General features: G+C 40.7%; 3 protein-coding genes across 6 annotated transcripts; 2 read left to right on the forward strand and 1 right to left on the reverse strand.

Annotated features, from left to right (window-relative positions):
* The first annotated feature begins 122 nt into the window (after positions 1-122).
* Positions 123-16,942, forward strand: LOC118420347 (protein phosphatase methylesterase 1-like). 2 transcript variants are annotated; one of them, XM_035827119.1, is made up of 17 exons: positions 123-309; positions 721-820; positions 11,039-11,131; positions 11,525-11,582; positions 11,778-11,829; positions 12,402-12,470; positions 12,752-12,837; positions 13,133-13,223; positions 13,452-13,517; positions 13,869-14,034; positions 14,277-14,288; positions 14,396-14,456; positions 14,649-14,714; positions 14,855-14,899; positions 15,049-15,113; positions 15,274-15,341; positions 15,685-16,942. In XM_035827119.1, the coding sequence occupies exons 1-17, from the start codon at positions 230-232 to the stop codon at positions 15,701-15,703; spliced, it is 1,197 nt and encodes a 398-aa protein (XP_035683012.1). In that variant the 5' UTR covers positions 123-229; the 3' UTR covers positions 15,704-16,942. The 2 variants fall into 2 exon arrangements, with proteins under 2 accessions (XP_035683012.1, XP_035683013.1); XM_035827120.1 differs by lacking the exon at positions 14,277-14,288.
* On the forward strand, positions 1,217-4,732 carry LOC118420346 (probable ATP-dependent DNA helicase RecS). Its single transcript, XM_035827118.1, has 2 exons — positions 1,217-1,848; positions 2,497-4,732. The coding sequence occupies exons 1-2, from the start codon at positions 1,352-1,354 to the stop codon at positions 3,701-3,703; spliced, it is 1,704 nt and encodes a 567-aa protein (XP_035683011.1). The 5' UTR covers positions 1,217-1,351; the 3' UTR covers positions 3,704-4,732.
* Positions 3,812-10,973, reverse strand: LOC118420345. 3 transcript variants are annotated; one of them, XM_035827117.1, is made up of 6 exons: positions 10,262-10,973; positions 9,750-9,848; positions 8,718-9,206; positions 8,136-8,287; positions 6,490-6,611; positions 6,126-6,216 (listed from the first exon to the last, which is right to left on the reverse strand). In XM_035827117.1, the coding sequence occupies exons 1-5, from the start codon at positions 10,829-10,831 to the stop codon at positions 6,548-6,550; spliced, it is 1,374 nt and encodes a 457-aa protein (XP_035683010.1). In that variant the 5' UTR covers positions 10,832-10,973; the 3' UTR covers positions 6,126-6,216; positions 6,490-6,547. The 3 variants fall into 3 exon arrangements, with proteins under 3 accessions (XP_035683008.1, XP_035683010.1, XP_035683009.1); XM_035827116.1 differs by lacking the exons at positions 6,126-6,216; positions 6,490-6,611 and having other exon boundaries at positions 7,567-8,287; XM_035827115.1 differs by lacking the exons at positions 8,136-8,287; positions 8,718-9,206; positions 9,750-9,848; positions 10,262-10,973 and adding an exon at positions 6,977-7,779 and having other exon boundaries at positions 3,812-6,216.
* Position 16,943: the final 1 nt, after the last annotated feature.

A 16,943-nucleotide genomic window follows, 5' to 3' on the forward strand; every position in this document is an offset into this window, starting at 1 on the left:
TGGGAGCGGATCTTAGTATTTCCCGAACATTGGCGAAGAGAAGATATTTAGCCACAGTTGTTAAGTGATTCAGTGGTATAAAGACATAATAGCAAATACATTACCATCAATTTATTTTTTGGATATGTATTTAAGGCCACTTTAGACAGATTTATCAGCAGACCGGTACAGTTTTTGTCCCTATTTTTCGTGTACACCCCTTAACGTAAATGGTACGTTCCAAAACAAGATGTCGTCCCTTCAGAAGAAAGTGATGGCGAGAGGACTCCCACCTAGACCACCGGCTGGCACGGGCCCTGGGATGACCAGGTACGTGATCTATATCGTACCGAATTTGCAGGAATCTGATGTATGTCCTGTGCAAATTTTACCTCCCAAACGTATTTTGTAAGCAGTAAACACAGCAGGACATGGTAGATTTTTAGGGTTCTTCAGTCCCTCCTCCTTTCTGCTTGTATGGACCACACACCGGTACTAGTCCATCAGTTGAAAATTTTCACAGGTCAGAAATGCTTCAAATGATGTTTATGAATGTACAAAAGATCCCTTGTAACGTTATATTTGTGCCAGACATTATTATATGTTTACATGTGGTGTTTTATTGACCACCACTCTCTCAATTTATGATAAATTTCTTCACTACCCAATAAATCAATGATAATGTGTCATGTTTGATTTGTTCCTATTATATTATGTTGCTTTTTTTTAAAACCACCACAGAGCAGGTAAACTCATGGGGATGGCTCGCAGGAGAGACTACACACCAGTGTCGTGGGATAAATACTTTGAAACAACAGACCATGTCACAGTGGGTCAAGATATATCCTTCTGCAATGTTTAATATCATCTGTACTTTACCATGTAAACACAGAAATCATCATATAACCACTACACATACACAAGTGCAAACCTTAACTTATGCTTAAGAGGAAAAGAGTACTAACTAAGACTGCATCTTACATATACTGAAACTGTAGTTCTGAAAATTTACATACTTTTGCGGTGGCTCTATTTCATTAGTTGGAGGAAAAAGAAGGATTTCGCAGAGACATAGTCTCAGCAGTGTGTTGACTTTGTTTTGGAGAGGTCATCTGTCATCGTGAAAACTGTGAAAACAAAACCACTGCATCCTCCTAACGCCCGGTCCCCAACGGCATTTACCTTATGGGGCCCTGCTGACCCAGGGCCTACCTACGGGTATTATGATTGTCGCCACAAACAAGCTGTCAACCAATCAGAGAACAGGCCTTCCTTGGGCTTCATTTTGTCTGAAGCTGTCTCGCAAAGGCCGCTGGGAAGCTACCAGCCAATCATGTTACGTCTTACATAGCTCCTTTGGGTTCGTAGAAAAATGGCGGCGGCAAGTTTTGAGAAAGCCGTGCGAGACTTGTTTGGAGTAGATCGGCTTCATCAGCATCAGCAGAGCACGTTACAGGCACTGCTCGATGGTAGGGACGTGTTTCTCAGTGTAAAGACGGGTGGGGGAAAAAGTCTGTGCTATATGGGCTTTCCAGCTGCAGCGAGAGCGGAGACACAGCTACAGTCTGCCCAAACACAAGCCCGCGCACAACGCCCTTCTGGAGAGGAGTTCGTAATAGTAGTAAGTCCTCTCAACGCAATCATGAGAGAACAGTGTGACAAGCTGACCTCCCTCGGCCTGACAGCGACGTGTTTAGGTTTGAACGCTGTCGAGACAAACGATGTCCTCGCTGGAAGATTCCAGTTCATCTACACCTCTCCTGAGACAATTCTCAACGACCACAGATTCAGAGGGATGTTACGATCTGAAGCGTACAAGGGTCGTGTTGGACTGATTGTGATCGACGAAGCACATACTGTTGTCCAGTGGTAAGTCACACTTTTGGCACAGTTGGAACGGTTGACCTATGGATAATGATAAATCATGGATATATGGGGGAATCAATTCAATCAAGCAAAAACAAAGTAAACCGAATAGTTTTACGATTAATATCCATTTCAGATATAGAATATAACCTTTCAATGCAATTTGAAGGGATTGAAAATATGATTTAAAGTTCTCTAGCAGCTATAATTTAAAACTCCTTGCTGTATGTCAACACATATATATGTATATGGAAGTGGTAACCAAACCTTAGGTCTAGGGAAAAAATGTTGTGTCTCCTGTTTCAGTCCTGAAAAAATAAGGGTCGGTAGGACAAGCAAGTAGTGTTTTACTTCGATAGGAAGAAGGCTGAATAAAGATTCTAACTGGAAGTTATGTGACTCCACAAACCCCCTCCCCCCCCCAAAAAAAAAATTGGGGTCAGCAGGGGTTTTTCTAGGGTAGGTAGGGAACACAACATTTTTTCCTAGGCCTTATAGATACTACTTAGCTACCCAAAATGTGTACTATGTAGCAAGTTATGTCCAAGTCTATTCTATTCTTCTCACATCATACCAACTGTTTGACCTATCAAATGTGCTGAATGTGCAGCCAACAATTCCATTTTATTTTTCTGTATTGACTTATTTTAGGGGCCAAGCAGGAGATGATGCTGGCAGTGATACTCCCTTCAGGGAATGGTTTTCTAAGTTAGGAGAGCTGCGTTGCCTTCTGCCAGGTACACCTCTGCTTGCAGTGACTGCAACTGCCAGCAAGAAACAAAGGAAAAAGATCCAGAAGCTACTCACTATGGAGGGATGTGTGGAACATGTAGAAAATCCAGACAGGGGAAACATCAAACTCCACGTGTCCCATGTGCCCAGCAGCAAACCACTCGCAACAACATTTGACTGGCTTCTGCAGCTCGTTAGAGGAGAGGATCACAGGTGCCCAAGAATACTCGTGTTCTGTAAGAAGATTGATGACTGCTCAAACATCTATCAGTATGTGTTTATGCCCAATCTTACAGCAGATCAGTTGAAACTCGTGCAAATGTACCACTCTCACACACCAGAGAGGATAAAGGTAAAGATTCGCGAGGACATGGCAGTCTCTGATGGGAACATACGTGTACTCCTGTGCACGACTGCGGCCAGCATGGGCACCAACTTTGCCGGTGTGGACAATGTTGTCAACTTCGGGCCACCACAAGAGCTGGACACTTTGCTCCAACAGCAAGGCCGGGCAGGAAGAGGGGGCAGTCAGGCACATCATCTCCTGATTTTCAATAATAGGCAGCTCAGGAACTTGGACGTAGAAATGTTGGTTTATGTCAGGAATGAGGACAATGTGTGCCGCCGGCAGCTGTTGTTATCTCACTATGGTTCGTGCTGTGATGATGGAAGAATTCGTCATGCCTGCTGTGACGTCTGCACTACAGCCTGCCAGTGTAATACTTCAGAGTGTAAGCAGTTTAACCACATCGCACACAGTGTTGATACTAGTTCTGAAAGTGACAGTGACAGTGAATCTGAAACAGGTCATGTCTCTGACCTGGAACTACATGCTTTGAAAGTTTCTTTGCAGCAGTACAGGACATTGCTTAATGAGCAGGTCAAGTCAGGTAGTGTATCAACTGTCCCAGAAGTCACTCATGGTTTCACTCAGAAGGTCATTGATTCTGTTCTAACTCAGTGCAGGAAGTTGAAGTCATCTGATGATGTCCTGGCTATGTGTGGAGTGTGGTCACATGGGCAAGCCAGTGCAGTATTCGACATAGTGAGCAGCATCTTTGACATTGACCATGATTGGCATGAAGAGACTGTAGGTGACAGTGACTACACTGGATTGGATGATTAATAGATTAATTACGTTTTTATTGTTTGTTTTTGCTTGTATTTGGTAGAGTTATAGACTCTGTAATTGTAGCTACAGACTTAAAATGATAACAGGGACCAGACAGACAAGTTTGAATTTTAGATTTTGACTTTATTTCAATTGACCAGTTCTTAGTGATGTCAAGAAATCCAAAATATGGGTTTTGCTGTTTCAGTAGTAAGAGATCTCGTGTCTCAAACTGCCTTGCTAATGCACTTACTAAATGACTTAGATTCTTCCATGTAGTATAGCACATATTTGGACATTGTAATTTGTAGCCAAAAGGTTATCATTTTACATTGATCTACATGTATTACCAGTACAACAAAGGGACACAATCAAAATGCTGGTCTTCTAACATTTGTGTAGGATGTGCCTTTGCTGGGCATATTCTTTTCGGTGAGGTATGCATGATTTATATTATACTGGTGCCATGTTCATTTCACACAATGACCTCAAATAAGAAGGAAATCTCTTCATGTACAATTTTTCAGACTACATGTATATTGATTTGGCACAAGATGGCTAATTGAAAGCTGATGACATGATCTGTATGTCTATGGGTTTTGCTTGGAATAGAGAAAAATTACATTGTTCTTTTTGACAGATACCCAGTATCGACATGTGTTGTACATGTATTATAACCTGAACATCCTGGTTATGTGCCTTGTTTTGGACCGCCCAAACCACCCTATTTTCGCATTACAACTGCTACAAAATAAGCTACATGTGTATACATAAGACTAGCCTTCCCTGACAGCAGCTTAATCAAACACTGCATGCTAGTCACTACCACTATGTTTTATTGTGGTAAACTGTCAACCAACTGTACTAAATTCTTTGCACTGCCGTCCATTCTACAGTTATTTTTCTGTCATCTTTCCCATTTTTGATACCTGCATTAGGTGGAGGCGACACTTTCCACATGTCAAAGACTTGTAATGATAACACATTGTACCATGTACATAACCTTTCATGTTTTGGGATGTAAATAAAGAAAAAATGTTTGAATATCAATGTCTTGAGTCAGCTATGATTGTATTTCACTCCTTGTTTCCCATGATGCCAGGGAGAGTTTACTTGCAATCTTTCTTATAATTTATTTCACTCTCAGAATTTAAATATACTTATATAATATCATATAGGCCAGAGCAAGTAAATGTCATGGATGACATCCTCTACACATTACAAATTTAATGCAATGGGCAAAAAAAGATGGTGAAAGGAAAAAAAGACTAAATTCTCAACATAGATACCAAACATTACATAACATGACTATTACTATTGTCGCTTTCTCTACAGCACTTTAGGGTACCACACTAGTGTCACTTAGTAGCGTCAATTCCATTACTACTTTATACAGCAATATAAATAACAAAAGTGTACAGTGACACATACCACAAACCAAAGTGAATACGATAGACTATTACAGTCGTGCATTTCGCACCATTCTGATCGAGGCAATTTGTTTTTGCTCTTTCACCCAGTGATGAAACTTTTCAAAGTCCATTCTTGCGAGTGGGTCCTTGTACTCAGGAAAAGTCCTGTAAACACTTGTGCAGTCTTGCACATTCGAGTCCAGGATTTCATCCAGCATTGTCTGTATGTCCTTCTCCTTCCTGGCCACAGTTCGCTCTCTGGATTTCACATGACTCTTGCATTTCTGCTGTAGGTTTTTGACAACCTCACTTACAACCTGATTGGTTTTACAGATTGTTTGTGCTGACTGAAAGCTCTTGTTTGATCCTTCCGTCTGAAGCCTTTTCTTTATCTCACCCACCTGCAGCTCAACAGCGTTGTCATTGGGGATATTTTTCCCAATACCCCCCTGCAGGTTTACGCAAGTGTTCCACTTATAGTCGAAAGCTGCAGAAGGGGTGAGGATTGCCATCTCATATGCCAACATCCGCCAAAGCCAGATGCAGTACTTGGTATGCTTGAGGCTATATGCATAAAGCATTTCCAGCTTTGCATTCCTGAACACTCTGTCTCCATCGCCCATCTTATAGCTATCCTCGGTATCTCTTCGCAGGAAACCCATGCGGCAAAAGGATGAGATTACGGAAATGGCACTCCCGGTGCTGCTCTTTTTTCTACTGCCATTGTCTTCCTGATTGACAGGTGCTGTGTTCAGATTGATGTTGTGCTCTTTCTCTAGGTGTTTGGTGAAGTTCTTCTCACGCACATATTCCTTGGCACAATGGGCACACCTGAACTTGCCATTAGGTTGCTTCATTGTGTCCAAGAGGTGCTGTCTATTGTCCAGAGCCTGTGTTTGTTGACTCATGTCATCAATGTCCATGGCCTCCTCTTCGTCTGGTTCCAGGAGTTGCTTTCTAATCTTCCTGACCTGCTCAAGTAGCCACGGGTACTTGGGCTGGGCTGGTGGGATGTTGACTACTGGCCTCCCATCCATGCTGGAAATGCCAAAGTGACGGCATGCTGTGGCCAGTGTGTAGGCATCCAGACAGTCATCCACAAAGGCCTGATGTGATCTGAAATGCATAAATTTCAAGCTATTAAAACATTTATGTAATGTGTTATGTTCTGAAGAAGGACAGTTTTTCCTTCCACATACAGTCTGTCCTACATACAGAATGGCAGCATGAAGTTTAGTTGTTTTAGTCCTTTGCTCAGGGGAGGGATGTGGAGTGAAATATCCTTTGTTTGCACACAAATCCTAAATCTAATTCTAATTGCACATGTAGTTGCTGGCCATACAGAAGTCTCTGTACTTTTGCCAAGGAAATTCCTCATTTGTGAATTACCTGTAAGCTTTTGTCACAGACTTTGGCCCTTCAACATCTCGCCTGTTTATGATATTCCTCAGGGAATATGGCAGAGCCCTATCTCCAGCCACTGGTTCCTTGTAGAACTCCTGGTACATACCCTGTATGGGCGCATAAAAGTGTTGAGTGATATTAAACATAAATACAGTATTATTATTCTAAGAGAGATAACCCTATCAATAGATTAAGATAATGTCATCATTGATTCCTTTCAAAAGTCTAACCTCTCAAGCATGTCTGGCACATTTATAAAGGACATTGTTCTGTGTTTGCACACTAGAAAGACCTCTTCCTAGAAAATGTGTTGGGACTGGTAAAATGTTTATAGTGGTCAACATCAAAAGCAAATTTGATATAATTTTCATGATAACATAAAAGAACCCCCCACCCCAAGCACTATCTGATAATTGTTTTGCAGAAAACACAAAAAAAAAAACAGGACAGGGGACAGATACATGTATGTTACCATAAGAAAGTTCATGAGGCGATGTAGTCCTTCAGGTCGGTGTATGATTCCAGCGCAGGAATCACTCTCATTGTCAGCATTTAGTAGCGCAGCCTGTCCTGAAAATGCTCTCTCGTTTGTCAAGACGTCACCTCCAAGCACAACACGTTCTATCACCTCTGCATGGTCTCCAGGTGTACGGGGCACTACTAGCTGGTTCAGCCTCTTCAGTATGGTGAGAATTCCATCAGAACTGTTCTCTGGAGCGTCAATCAGTTCTACATTAAGGACTTCACTTCTCTGCGATGACTCCTGTAGGTGATCGTGAAGTATGTGTGGTGGCATGCAGTCAGCATATGGCTTCAGAAAGTCCAAGTACTTGACAAGTACCCTTGCAATATGGAACTCTGTGTTCTCTTCATATGCCTGTAGTTCCTGCTGGGTCAGGAGCCAGGACACTGTTTCCATGGTAAGGATGTTTGCCTTCGGAGAATCGTTTGGAAGCTGAGGGTCTACAATCCTCTTCTTGGCAACCAGCACAAGGAACCAGTGCCAACTCTTTCGTTGCCGGTCCATGGTCATAGCCGATGGTTTCTTCATGATGTCCAAGTTGTCTCCAAGAACTTCAATAGATGTGACGGGTTTGGCCTTGATCCTCTCCAACAGCTTCTTGTTGTACGCCTTGGTTCTTTTCTCTTCAGCCATTGTGCTTGACGAATGTCTTGTGGCGACTGTCAGTGAAGATGCAAAACTGCCAGGGAACCAGGTGTGACTGACTGTATGCACTGTCTCCATGGCACCTTCTGGCTCATCCTAGCCAGCAAACTGCTTTGCTGGCTAAGATGAGCTTACAGATGTCATGGCTGGTTCTGCCTCCATAGAAAGTGCTGTTTGACTACTTGTCCTCCTCTGTGCAGAGGGCTTTCTCAAAGAGGAGTCATGGTGTTGGGTTGATGTTGCAGGGGAAGTGTAAGTAGAACAGATGAAAGGGTAGAGATTACAGCTGGGGTTCGTGATTGGCATACTGAAACCTGCATCATTTGGGAGACGATACAGTGATTTGTTAGGTTCCATGTCATTCGGGGTTGACTGTACTGCAGGCATACTGCTGGTAGACAGTGACATCCGTACTGATGGAATACCATCATATTTGCTTGTGTCACTAGCGGATGATACATACCGTTCAGCTGAAGCCTTGAACTCTTTCTGTCGGACAAAGTCCCCAACAGTTCTGTCCATCATCTCCTGATGTTTCTGTAGCATCTCTTTCCTCTTCCTGTACAAGGTTGAGGGGGTGACTGTTACACCCATTCGCTGTAGGACACTGATGGACTGAATGAAAAATGTACACAATTACTACAATAGCATATCAGTTAGTATCCATCACATAATCCTTATCCCTCATATCCAAGAACATTTGATTTAATTACTTCTTGGGGTGCAGTGCAATTTAGTCAACATTTATAGACATAGATCAGCATACTGGATGAAGATATTAACAAAATCAATGTAATGCTGGTTTAATACAGCATATGAGTGAAGGCTTGGTGACAGGGACAATCAGGCAAGATGCAATTTGCAAACTTACAACTTCAGGCTAAAAACAGCTTCAGCTTAGTTACTATGTATATTGCATGCAGAATGTGTAAAATTTGTACTGACATCAAAATAGTCAACATTAAATGTCATGTTTTCTCACAGTCACAGTCATAAATGTTTAAAGAACTATCATCTGATCAATACATTTCTTTGTGCTCTGTACCTCATCTGTTGTGCCTCCCTTTTCCAGCACCATGCCCACTGCCATTTGGAGACTGGCCATCTTTGGGTTCCTGTGGTGCAGAAGGGCACTGCCAGCAAGTCCAATGGATGGGTAGTGCCTTTCTTCTCCCTTGTCCTGTACACTCCTGTTCTTGTGGGTGTTGCATGCTACTGCTTGAAGAACTTCATAGAGGAGGGGAGTTCTCTCCTTCCACTCCCTGATTATGGTGTCCCAATCAATGTTCAGCAGGCCATCAACGTCAGTCTTCCTTAGCACTGATGGCTCCTTGTCACTGCATAATGCTGTGCATTCCTGTGACAGCTTGTTGCATACTTGACTGTGCAGCAACGGCCTGAGGTTGGGATCTTTGTACAAAATGCCTGCTAGTCTCTTATCGGGTTCACCTTTGGCAAGAGCACGGAGGTACTTTGCAGTACTGTCATCCTTCACAATCTTTGTCATTTTTTGAGACGGGTAGGTGATGACCACCTGTAGAAATATACAAAACCAGGGTACTGCTTAGCAAGAGTTCTGACACTGACTCGGGTACAGCGAATGACTCAGTAGACTACCGGTAGTGGTTTACTACAACATTGTATGCCCAAAATTGTTGTCTGGAAACAACCGGTACAGTTGACAAGAACACAGTTGATATTTTAGCCATGTAGAAACTTTCAAATGATTTATGATTAGATAAGGTAGTCTATTTCATTAATGGCCAGGAAACGTTCCATGTCATTTCAATGACAACGTGAGTGTCCTATTGTGACTTTCACATATTTATCAGTAACCAGGGCTCAGCATACTCCCATACAAACAACACATTGCCAGAAAGAGATTATAAGAAACCTGTTTACTTCTCTGATGTTGTTCGCATCCTACTAATGCAGTATAAGTTATAACACGGTTACTATTGTTAGGACTATTTGTACAAAATTTTCCAAATAACAGAAAAGAACTGTTAGCAACTTGAAATTTTGCAGAATAAAAAGTATTTCGAGCCCTGAGCAGACAGACATAAAGCTGGCTCACCTTCACTGTGCCAATGGGGTCCTGAGCCTGGGTCCACCCAATCTGTGTAGATTTGTGACATACTCTAGACTCAGTCTGCTGTACAGCAGTGTTGGAAGCCTGCGTGGGAAACAATTGATCAACACGTATAAGTATACAAATAAAACTTAAAAAATTTGGCAAGCACGTGAAGTTGTCTACTAATTATTACCGAACACCCACAGAGACCAGGTGTCACTAAATTTAAGAGCGGACCAAACTGTTCAAACTACCAGGCTGAAACGACTCTACTCTACTCTAATCTTGCCATGCTTTGGTTCCGCCATTGGTTCAGCCAAATCATGTATCTCATCTGTCATAAAATATTATTAACTGTCATGTTTGATTACAAATGTTTTAGTACAGAGAGTCATAGGAAATAGGGCACAATTCAGCCTATGGCTGCTAGACTCCTATTGTAACCATAAACCATTTTTGATTGATTGATTCATTGATTGAACTGAAGATACAGGCAAAATATACAGTACACTTACCGTTGCAGCTGGTAGAATGGGGCGGTAAGTCTTCTCAGGAGTTCGCAGCAGACTCCGCTTCACTGTCTTTTTTGGAGTGGGCGTTTTCACCAGTGGTCTCTTGGCCCCGACTTTCACGGGAGTAACGTGAACAGAAACTCCGACATTGGAACCAAACCGGGTGTCTTGTTTTGGTCGCACAGTTTTCTTCGGAGTTGGCGTCTTGACCCCGGCTGCAACGTTGCCCTGGGCATTGGGACCAAAACAGGTAGCTTGTTGTGGTCGCAATTCCGCGATCAACGCTTCCTTTTCCTCTTTCAGTCGGTGAAGTCGTGTCGTTAAGTCTTGGTCAATTTTCTCCAACTTGTTGACTTTATTAAAGCAAGAACGGCACACAGTACACGACAAACCTTTTTGAGTCCAAACGTGCCTATCGGGAGGAAATCCCAAGATTTCTTGAATCTGTGGGTAGCGTGGAAGGGCAGAAGCGCTGAATATTGATCGAAAGTTCCTGTCGTAGATGGCCTTTCCACAAAATAAACAGCTTTTGGAGACACGTTTCGCCATGTTTGTTGTTGTGGCAGCCGCCATCTTGGAAACTTTCTAAACTAGGCGCTGATTGGCTGGCGCCATATAAGGGCAAGCTCATTAATATCTAATAAGCAGGGCGGGTAATACTGCCGACAAAAGGGAAGGAAAGCAGAGTCCCGTCAGGAATAAATGACTGACGGTACTCTGCTATAGGAGAATGAACCACTGAGATTTACTGTACTTGTTATGTCCTTAACACTGTCACACATTTTCCGTATTTACCGAGCGGGATCAGAAGGACCAGTTCTGCTGCTCCTGCATGGTGGTGGCCACTGTGCACTGTCCTGGGCCTGTCTGTCAGTAAGGACAACTTCAGCTGGATATTACATATGAAATGTTCACAAGAAATAACAGAGAGAGGTTGCATGTTGCATGAAATATTCTGTAGAGTCAGAAGCGCCTCTTTGTTGTTTGTCATTGATATCAACATGACAGAATATTGAAATCATATTGGGTAGCTTACAAGTACCATCTTAATTGCAAAGGCACATTATACATGTTAGGTTATACTACATAATTATTATAACAATACATGAGCTGATACAGTAGAATTACATATTCTGTTATTCCTCAGTCTGAGAGAGCTCATAGCTGTCCCAACTTAGGTTTGTAATTTGATGGTAAGCTCCATGAACACAAATTTCCTGAAAGTTGTACTTTCTCATATTGTATCTTTTCTTGTGAATATTTCAGACAATAGTAACCTCACTTGTGAACTGCAGAACCCTCGCTGTCGACCTTAGGGGACATGGTAAGCTGCAACCTCTATTCCTGATATTTCAAGTTTTAAAAAGCAATAAGTTTTACTTTAATGATTCGTTCCTTACAGAAATTGTTTCAAGTAAGAAAACAGCTACCTGGTTGTTTCTTTTGCTGTTTGTGTTAACTTTTTTTTTACTCCAATAAATTCTATTCATTTAAAGGGAAATTCTTTCTCTCCTTATAGGTGATTCTCAGACAAAAGAAGAAGAAAATTTGTCAGCAGACCAGCTGGCAGAGTGAGTTCATGTATTGATTTGTTGAGGGTGCTCTTTCCATACTGTATAATCTAATCAACCTGTGATGGGAGACGTCTCACTAATATTACATTATACCTAGTGGTAGTAAATTCACTTCAGTTTCTCAAGCCTTATCAGCTTAATCTTATTCGTTATTCCTTAGTGGCACAATGCTGTCACATTTCAGCCCCCAATTGGAGATATCCTGTGTAAAAATGACTTTATAGTTTGTCAGGTTTACTGGTACATTTTGCTGATGTTTTGTTTTATTTCATTTGCATTGATTTTTCAAGCCTGACTGCCACCAAGTTTATGATTCTTTTGGACCAAATACTGCTCCAAAGCATATATCCCAATGATATACATGTAATTCATATTCCTGATTTCCCTGACATGCTCTGTCTTGTGTATATCAAACTGTGACTGCACAGTATTTGTTTAGAAAATTTGTCACATGTAGGTTATTAAGTGTTATCTAGTGCATAGATAGTTGTAACACATTTGCAGCTGTAACTTTAATATTAATTGTACATACAGAATGTACCAATTTGTTTGTGACATTTGTTTGACAGGGATGTTGGAAACTTAGTAACTGCTCTGTATGGTGATGAGCCACCACCCATTATTCTTGTTGGACATAGGTAAGCAAAGTCACTATTTAGTTGTGTGACCTTTATAAAGTTGTATATTCTCAATTGGGACTACATCATTATTAGTAATATTACATCAAGTTTGACTAAGTGCTCAGCTCTAGGCATATGATTTTTTAAAAAACATTTTGGCAAATCAAGTGTAATACATATGAGGCAGTACAGACAGAACCAACTTATTCCAGTAGCTTGAGGTCTAGATACTATATACATGTGTATTTATATGTACAGTTTATATCTTTAGTTTGACAATATCATCTCCCATTTTTCAGTATGGGTGGTGCAATAGCCATCCACACAGCTGTTCAAGAGAAGGTTCAGTCCCTTATAGGCATGGTTGTCATTGATGTAGTAGAAGGTGGGTGTTGACAGAATGTTGTGCTTTTGGTAGTGATGAATCTTTGACTAGCAATGTTTATTACCTCTGCTAGAAGTTTATGTTTTCAGTAGCATTTGTGTATATGTCTGTGCGTAGAAGACCAGCATAACTCTAGTTTTAATTTGCAGTTGTACATGTAGGTAGGGTTTCAAACTTACAATATATCAAAGAAGTATTCCAAATTCATCTTACCTGGTAGTTCATTTGATATATAGAAACATGATTGTGTAGTGTTTAACAGCTGTATATATTTCATTATTTTTAAAATGTGTAGGCACGGCACTAGACGCCCTCCACAGCATGCAGAGTTTCCTGAGAGGACGGCCCAAGTCTTTCCCCACTCTGGAGGCTGCCATTGAGTGGTGGTGAGTATGTCATAAACAGTCTGTCACATGTATAATGCCTACAATTAACCCTTTTTATTTCTCTGCAACAAGAGATGTTACATTTGTAGTTCCTTAGAATTGTCTTAGTAGGTCAATTGCCAAAGTAGTTAACATTTAAATGTATTACAAAGATGACAAGTAGAAGTAAAATGTGCCTTATGCCTTAATGTATCCATATAAAGACCATGTATTTCTGTCCCATGCTAGTGTGAGAAGTGGACAGGTGAGAAACCTGGAGTCAGCTAAGGTCTCCATGGTTGGACAAGTAAAAAAGTGAGTGTGTTTTTTTTTACAAGTGTCAGACATGTTACAGACTACCCTGGAGTTATCATGATTGTATAAAAAAACAGATAAAAATTTCAAAGATGTTCTTCCTTTACTTCAAATATTAAGAACATCATTTCTTATCAATAATTGTAAGTATTGAGTTGTCAAGTTTCAGTTTTTAGAATGTTCATGAAAAGTAAATTGTATTATATAATGATACTGATTAGTAATAGCTTCGGACATATCTGATAAAGATTTGAGCACAAGCGTAATTGAACTATGCAAAATATATATTTTGGTTACAATGATGGCAATGATAAAGAGATAATAAAGTCTAAATTCTTCTTCTATCTCCAGGACAGACACCCAGGAAACAGGCACGTCCCTGTTGGAGCGTGAGATTGCCAATGAACCCAACGTTGGAGTGAGTCTCAGTGCTGATGCTATAGTAGAGGAGGAGGAGCCCACCTCCCCCTCCCAGGACATGCCTCCCCCTGCTTCTCCTCCGCCCTCTATGACAGAGGTAAAAGTTTCACCTGACAGATTTGGGCCAACATTTGCCAGCAAATGCACAATGTTTCCCTTTCCATCTTTTCTAGCATATGTATTATTTTACAAATACGCTCCTTGCTGTCATAGATCTACCTTTCTTCATAAAACTTTGTACATGTCATTCAGTTTGTATTCATTGACTTTTTTCTTTCTTTCCCTTGTTTCTGTGTTTCTGTCTCTTCACTACGGTACGTCTACGGTACTACCTGGCAGCGGGCTGTTTTTGTAAGTTTTTGTTTTCTGATGCTTAAGACATCTTTTAAAAAACAATGGTGTGTTGGTTGTTGACAGTGAATAAATGACATTTGTAAACTACTCTTTACTCCTTACAGGCACCTCCAGGGTCTTACACATGGAGAATAGACTTGTCCAGTACTGAAAAATACTGGAAAGGTTTGTACCTTTCTTACAGAAAGGTTTTTATAGATGATAAAAGTAGTTCTCTGATTCTAAAGCCTCAATCTACTCATGTTGAAGCCAATACAAAACTAGATACATGGCTCAGCCCATGTCATGTATTGTCAAGGTGATGAGATTACATCAATTAATCCATGTGTAAAACATTTCTTCATGTTGTTTTCTCAGGTTGGTTTGCAGGGATGTCGCAACTCTTTCTGTCCTGTAATGTTCCAAAGATGCTGCTACTTGCGGGTAAGAATACACACCAATGAAACATTTTGGTATTGGAAAAAAACATGAAAGATCATTGCTATTTGTGTGTGTCGTATTTTGTTGTCCATGGTACTTTTATACTTTTACTGAACATGTTAATGTGCTTGTCAATGTTACAGGAGTTGATCGTCTGGATAAAGATCTCACCATTGGTCAGATGCAAGGTGTGTACTGATGTGTGTTTACCAGTATACATGTATGTTTAACAACACTACAAATAGATATTTTGTGCATGCCTTTCCCATCAGTTGTCTCACATTAAGCTTGAAGAGGTTTGTACATGTTGTAAGGAATTTTCACTTCTGTTGGTTAGGCAAGTTCCAGATGCAGGTGTTGCCCCAGTGTGGACATGCAGTCCATGAAGATGCCCCTGACAAGGTAACAACAGACTACTGAAGTCTGACGTGTGTTTGTGTGTGTTTGTGAATACAGTACCACAATTTCAAACAGCATGTTCCTTCATGTCTTCTTGCCTTGTATTTGCCACTTGTATGTCTGCCAAAATGAACATGTTCTCTTCTTGGTGCATCTTTTGCAGGTAGCAGAAGCCCTGGCCACCTTCATGGTCAGACACAGGTTTGCAGAGGCAACAGCAGATTTTAAAAGGTAGAAAAACCTACAGGACCTTATTTGTCTCCATAATCTGTGATATGAACCCATCACTAGCTTTTACATGTACTTGTTTTAAGTTTTGTTCTATTAGGACTCAGATGTGTTGAGCTATTTCAACACGGCAAAATGAATTGTAAGGAGGAAAACCTATCTAGGATGTATGATTAATCTACATACTAAGATGCCTGCATCTAAATTTAACAACTCTTCTAATAATGAAATTGGCGTAGTCTCCCTCCTCACTAACTTTAGGTGACCACAAATCAAAAAAAGTTAACATGCTCTTAAAGGTTTATCATCAAAAACTGTTTTCTTAACTAAAATTTTTTTTTTTCAGACCATTTCCTTCCTGCTGACATCTCAAGGCAAGGCAAAACCTAACAAATAAAGATCTTCTGTGTCAAGTTATCAACCAGAGCTTTTAAAGGCAGATAGAATTGTACTTAATGGTAGAACCAGCTGGATTTGTCATCTCTGGAAGTCTTAATCAAGTGCCTAGAGCAAGCATTCTGTACACCTGCTTGTTACAGGTACTACATGTGTCTACCTTATAAGGTCATCTTGGATACAAACTATGTGCAACACTGAACTTGTATGTGGATGATTTCACAGTTTGCACCTTTATTAGCCTGACTAAAATCACGCTTCTAGTGGCCGGCCCTACAGTTGCCACCAGCTCTCGGGAAGGGGGTCATTAACCCCAGTCAGCGAAAGGCTAGCACCTTTATTTGACATCTCTTTAATGACTGAAGAGTTTTCCCCACAACAGTTAGCAGAACAAAAGTTATGGATGACTTATTCTCACTGTATAACTGTTAGGTGACTGTTGGAAAATTCTTTCTAGTTACTAGTGTTCCTGTTCTTAACTCATGTCTGAGTTCTATAAGACAAAAAAGTGATATTTTATTGCCCTGATCTAGAAGGAGGTAGTTTTCTATTAAAGGTTCAAACTGTCCAATAAAATAGTACCGATATAGTCATACAAGTACCAATTGTAGAGACCAAGGCACCACTACTGGCATTTTAATGTTACCCATATTGTGTTGCTGTTTAGAATAGCAATATACACGGCACTGCTAGTACAAAGACTGTAGGTAGGATATTGAAGCTTGTACAGGTAAGTTTGTGGAAAGGTTAAAAAAGGACTGTGGTTTGTGTGTATTAGTGTTGTAGTTAAAAATGCACAGAGAGGTTAGATAAAATCTTGATACATCCTAAAGTTGCCACGACTGTTGAGATATAATGTATGGAGATTTCCTTACACGTCATAATGCTGCTTATGTATCCATTTTTTGTGCCACACCTTGTGTTGTTAGTATTTTTGTTACCACTCAGAAGCCATACAATGGCACCCATAGAGTAACAAGTAACAAAGAGATAATCTATTATGTAAAAGAATAAGCCAGAATCTCCAAATGTAGAGTAGAGTAGAGGATATAAAACACAAGGGCTATATACTGGTAGTAATATTCTTCAGAGGATATCTCTGTGAGTGAAGAATGCTCAAAGATCGTGTGTATCTGTGTGATGTAAGACTATATGATTGAGGTGTTTCAACAAACAATATTCCCAGATAGTGGGAACATAAATAAAAAC

The sequence above is a fragment of the Branchiostoma floridae genome, chromosome 7, assembly GCF_000003815.2.
Source record: "Branchiostoma floridae strain S238N-H82 chromosome 7, Bfl_VNyyK, whole genome shotgun sequence".
Classification (NCBI taxonomy): domain Eukaryota; kingdom Metazoa; phylum Chordata; class Leptocardii; order Amphioxiformes; family Branchiostomatidae; genus Branchiostoma; species Branchiostoma floridae.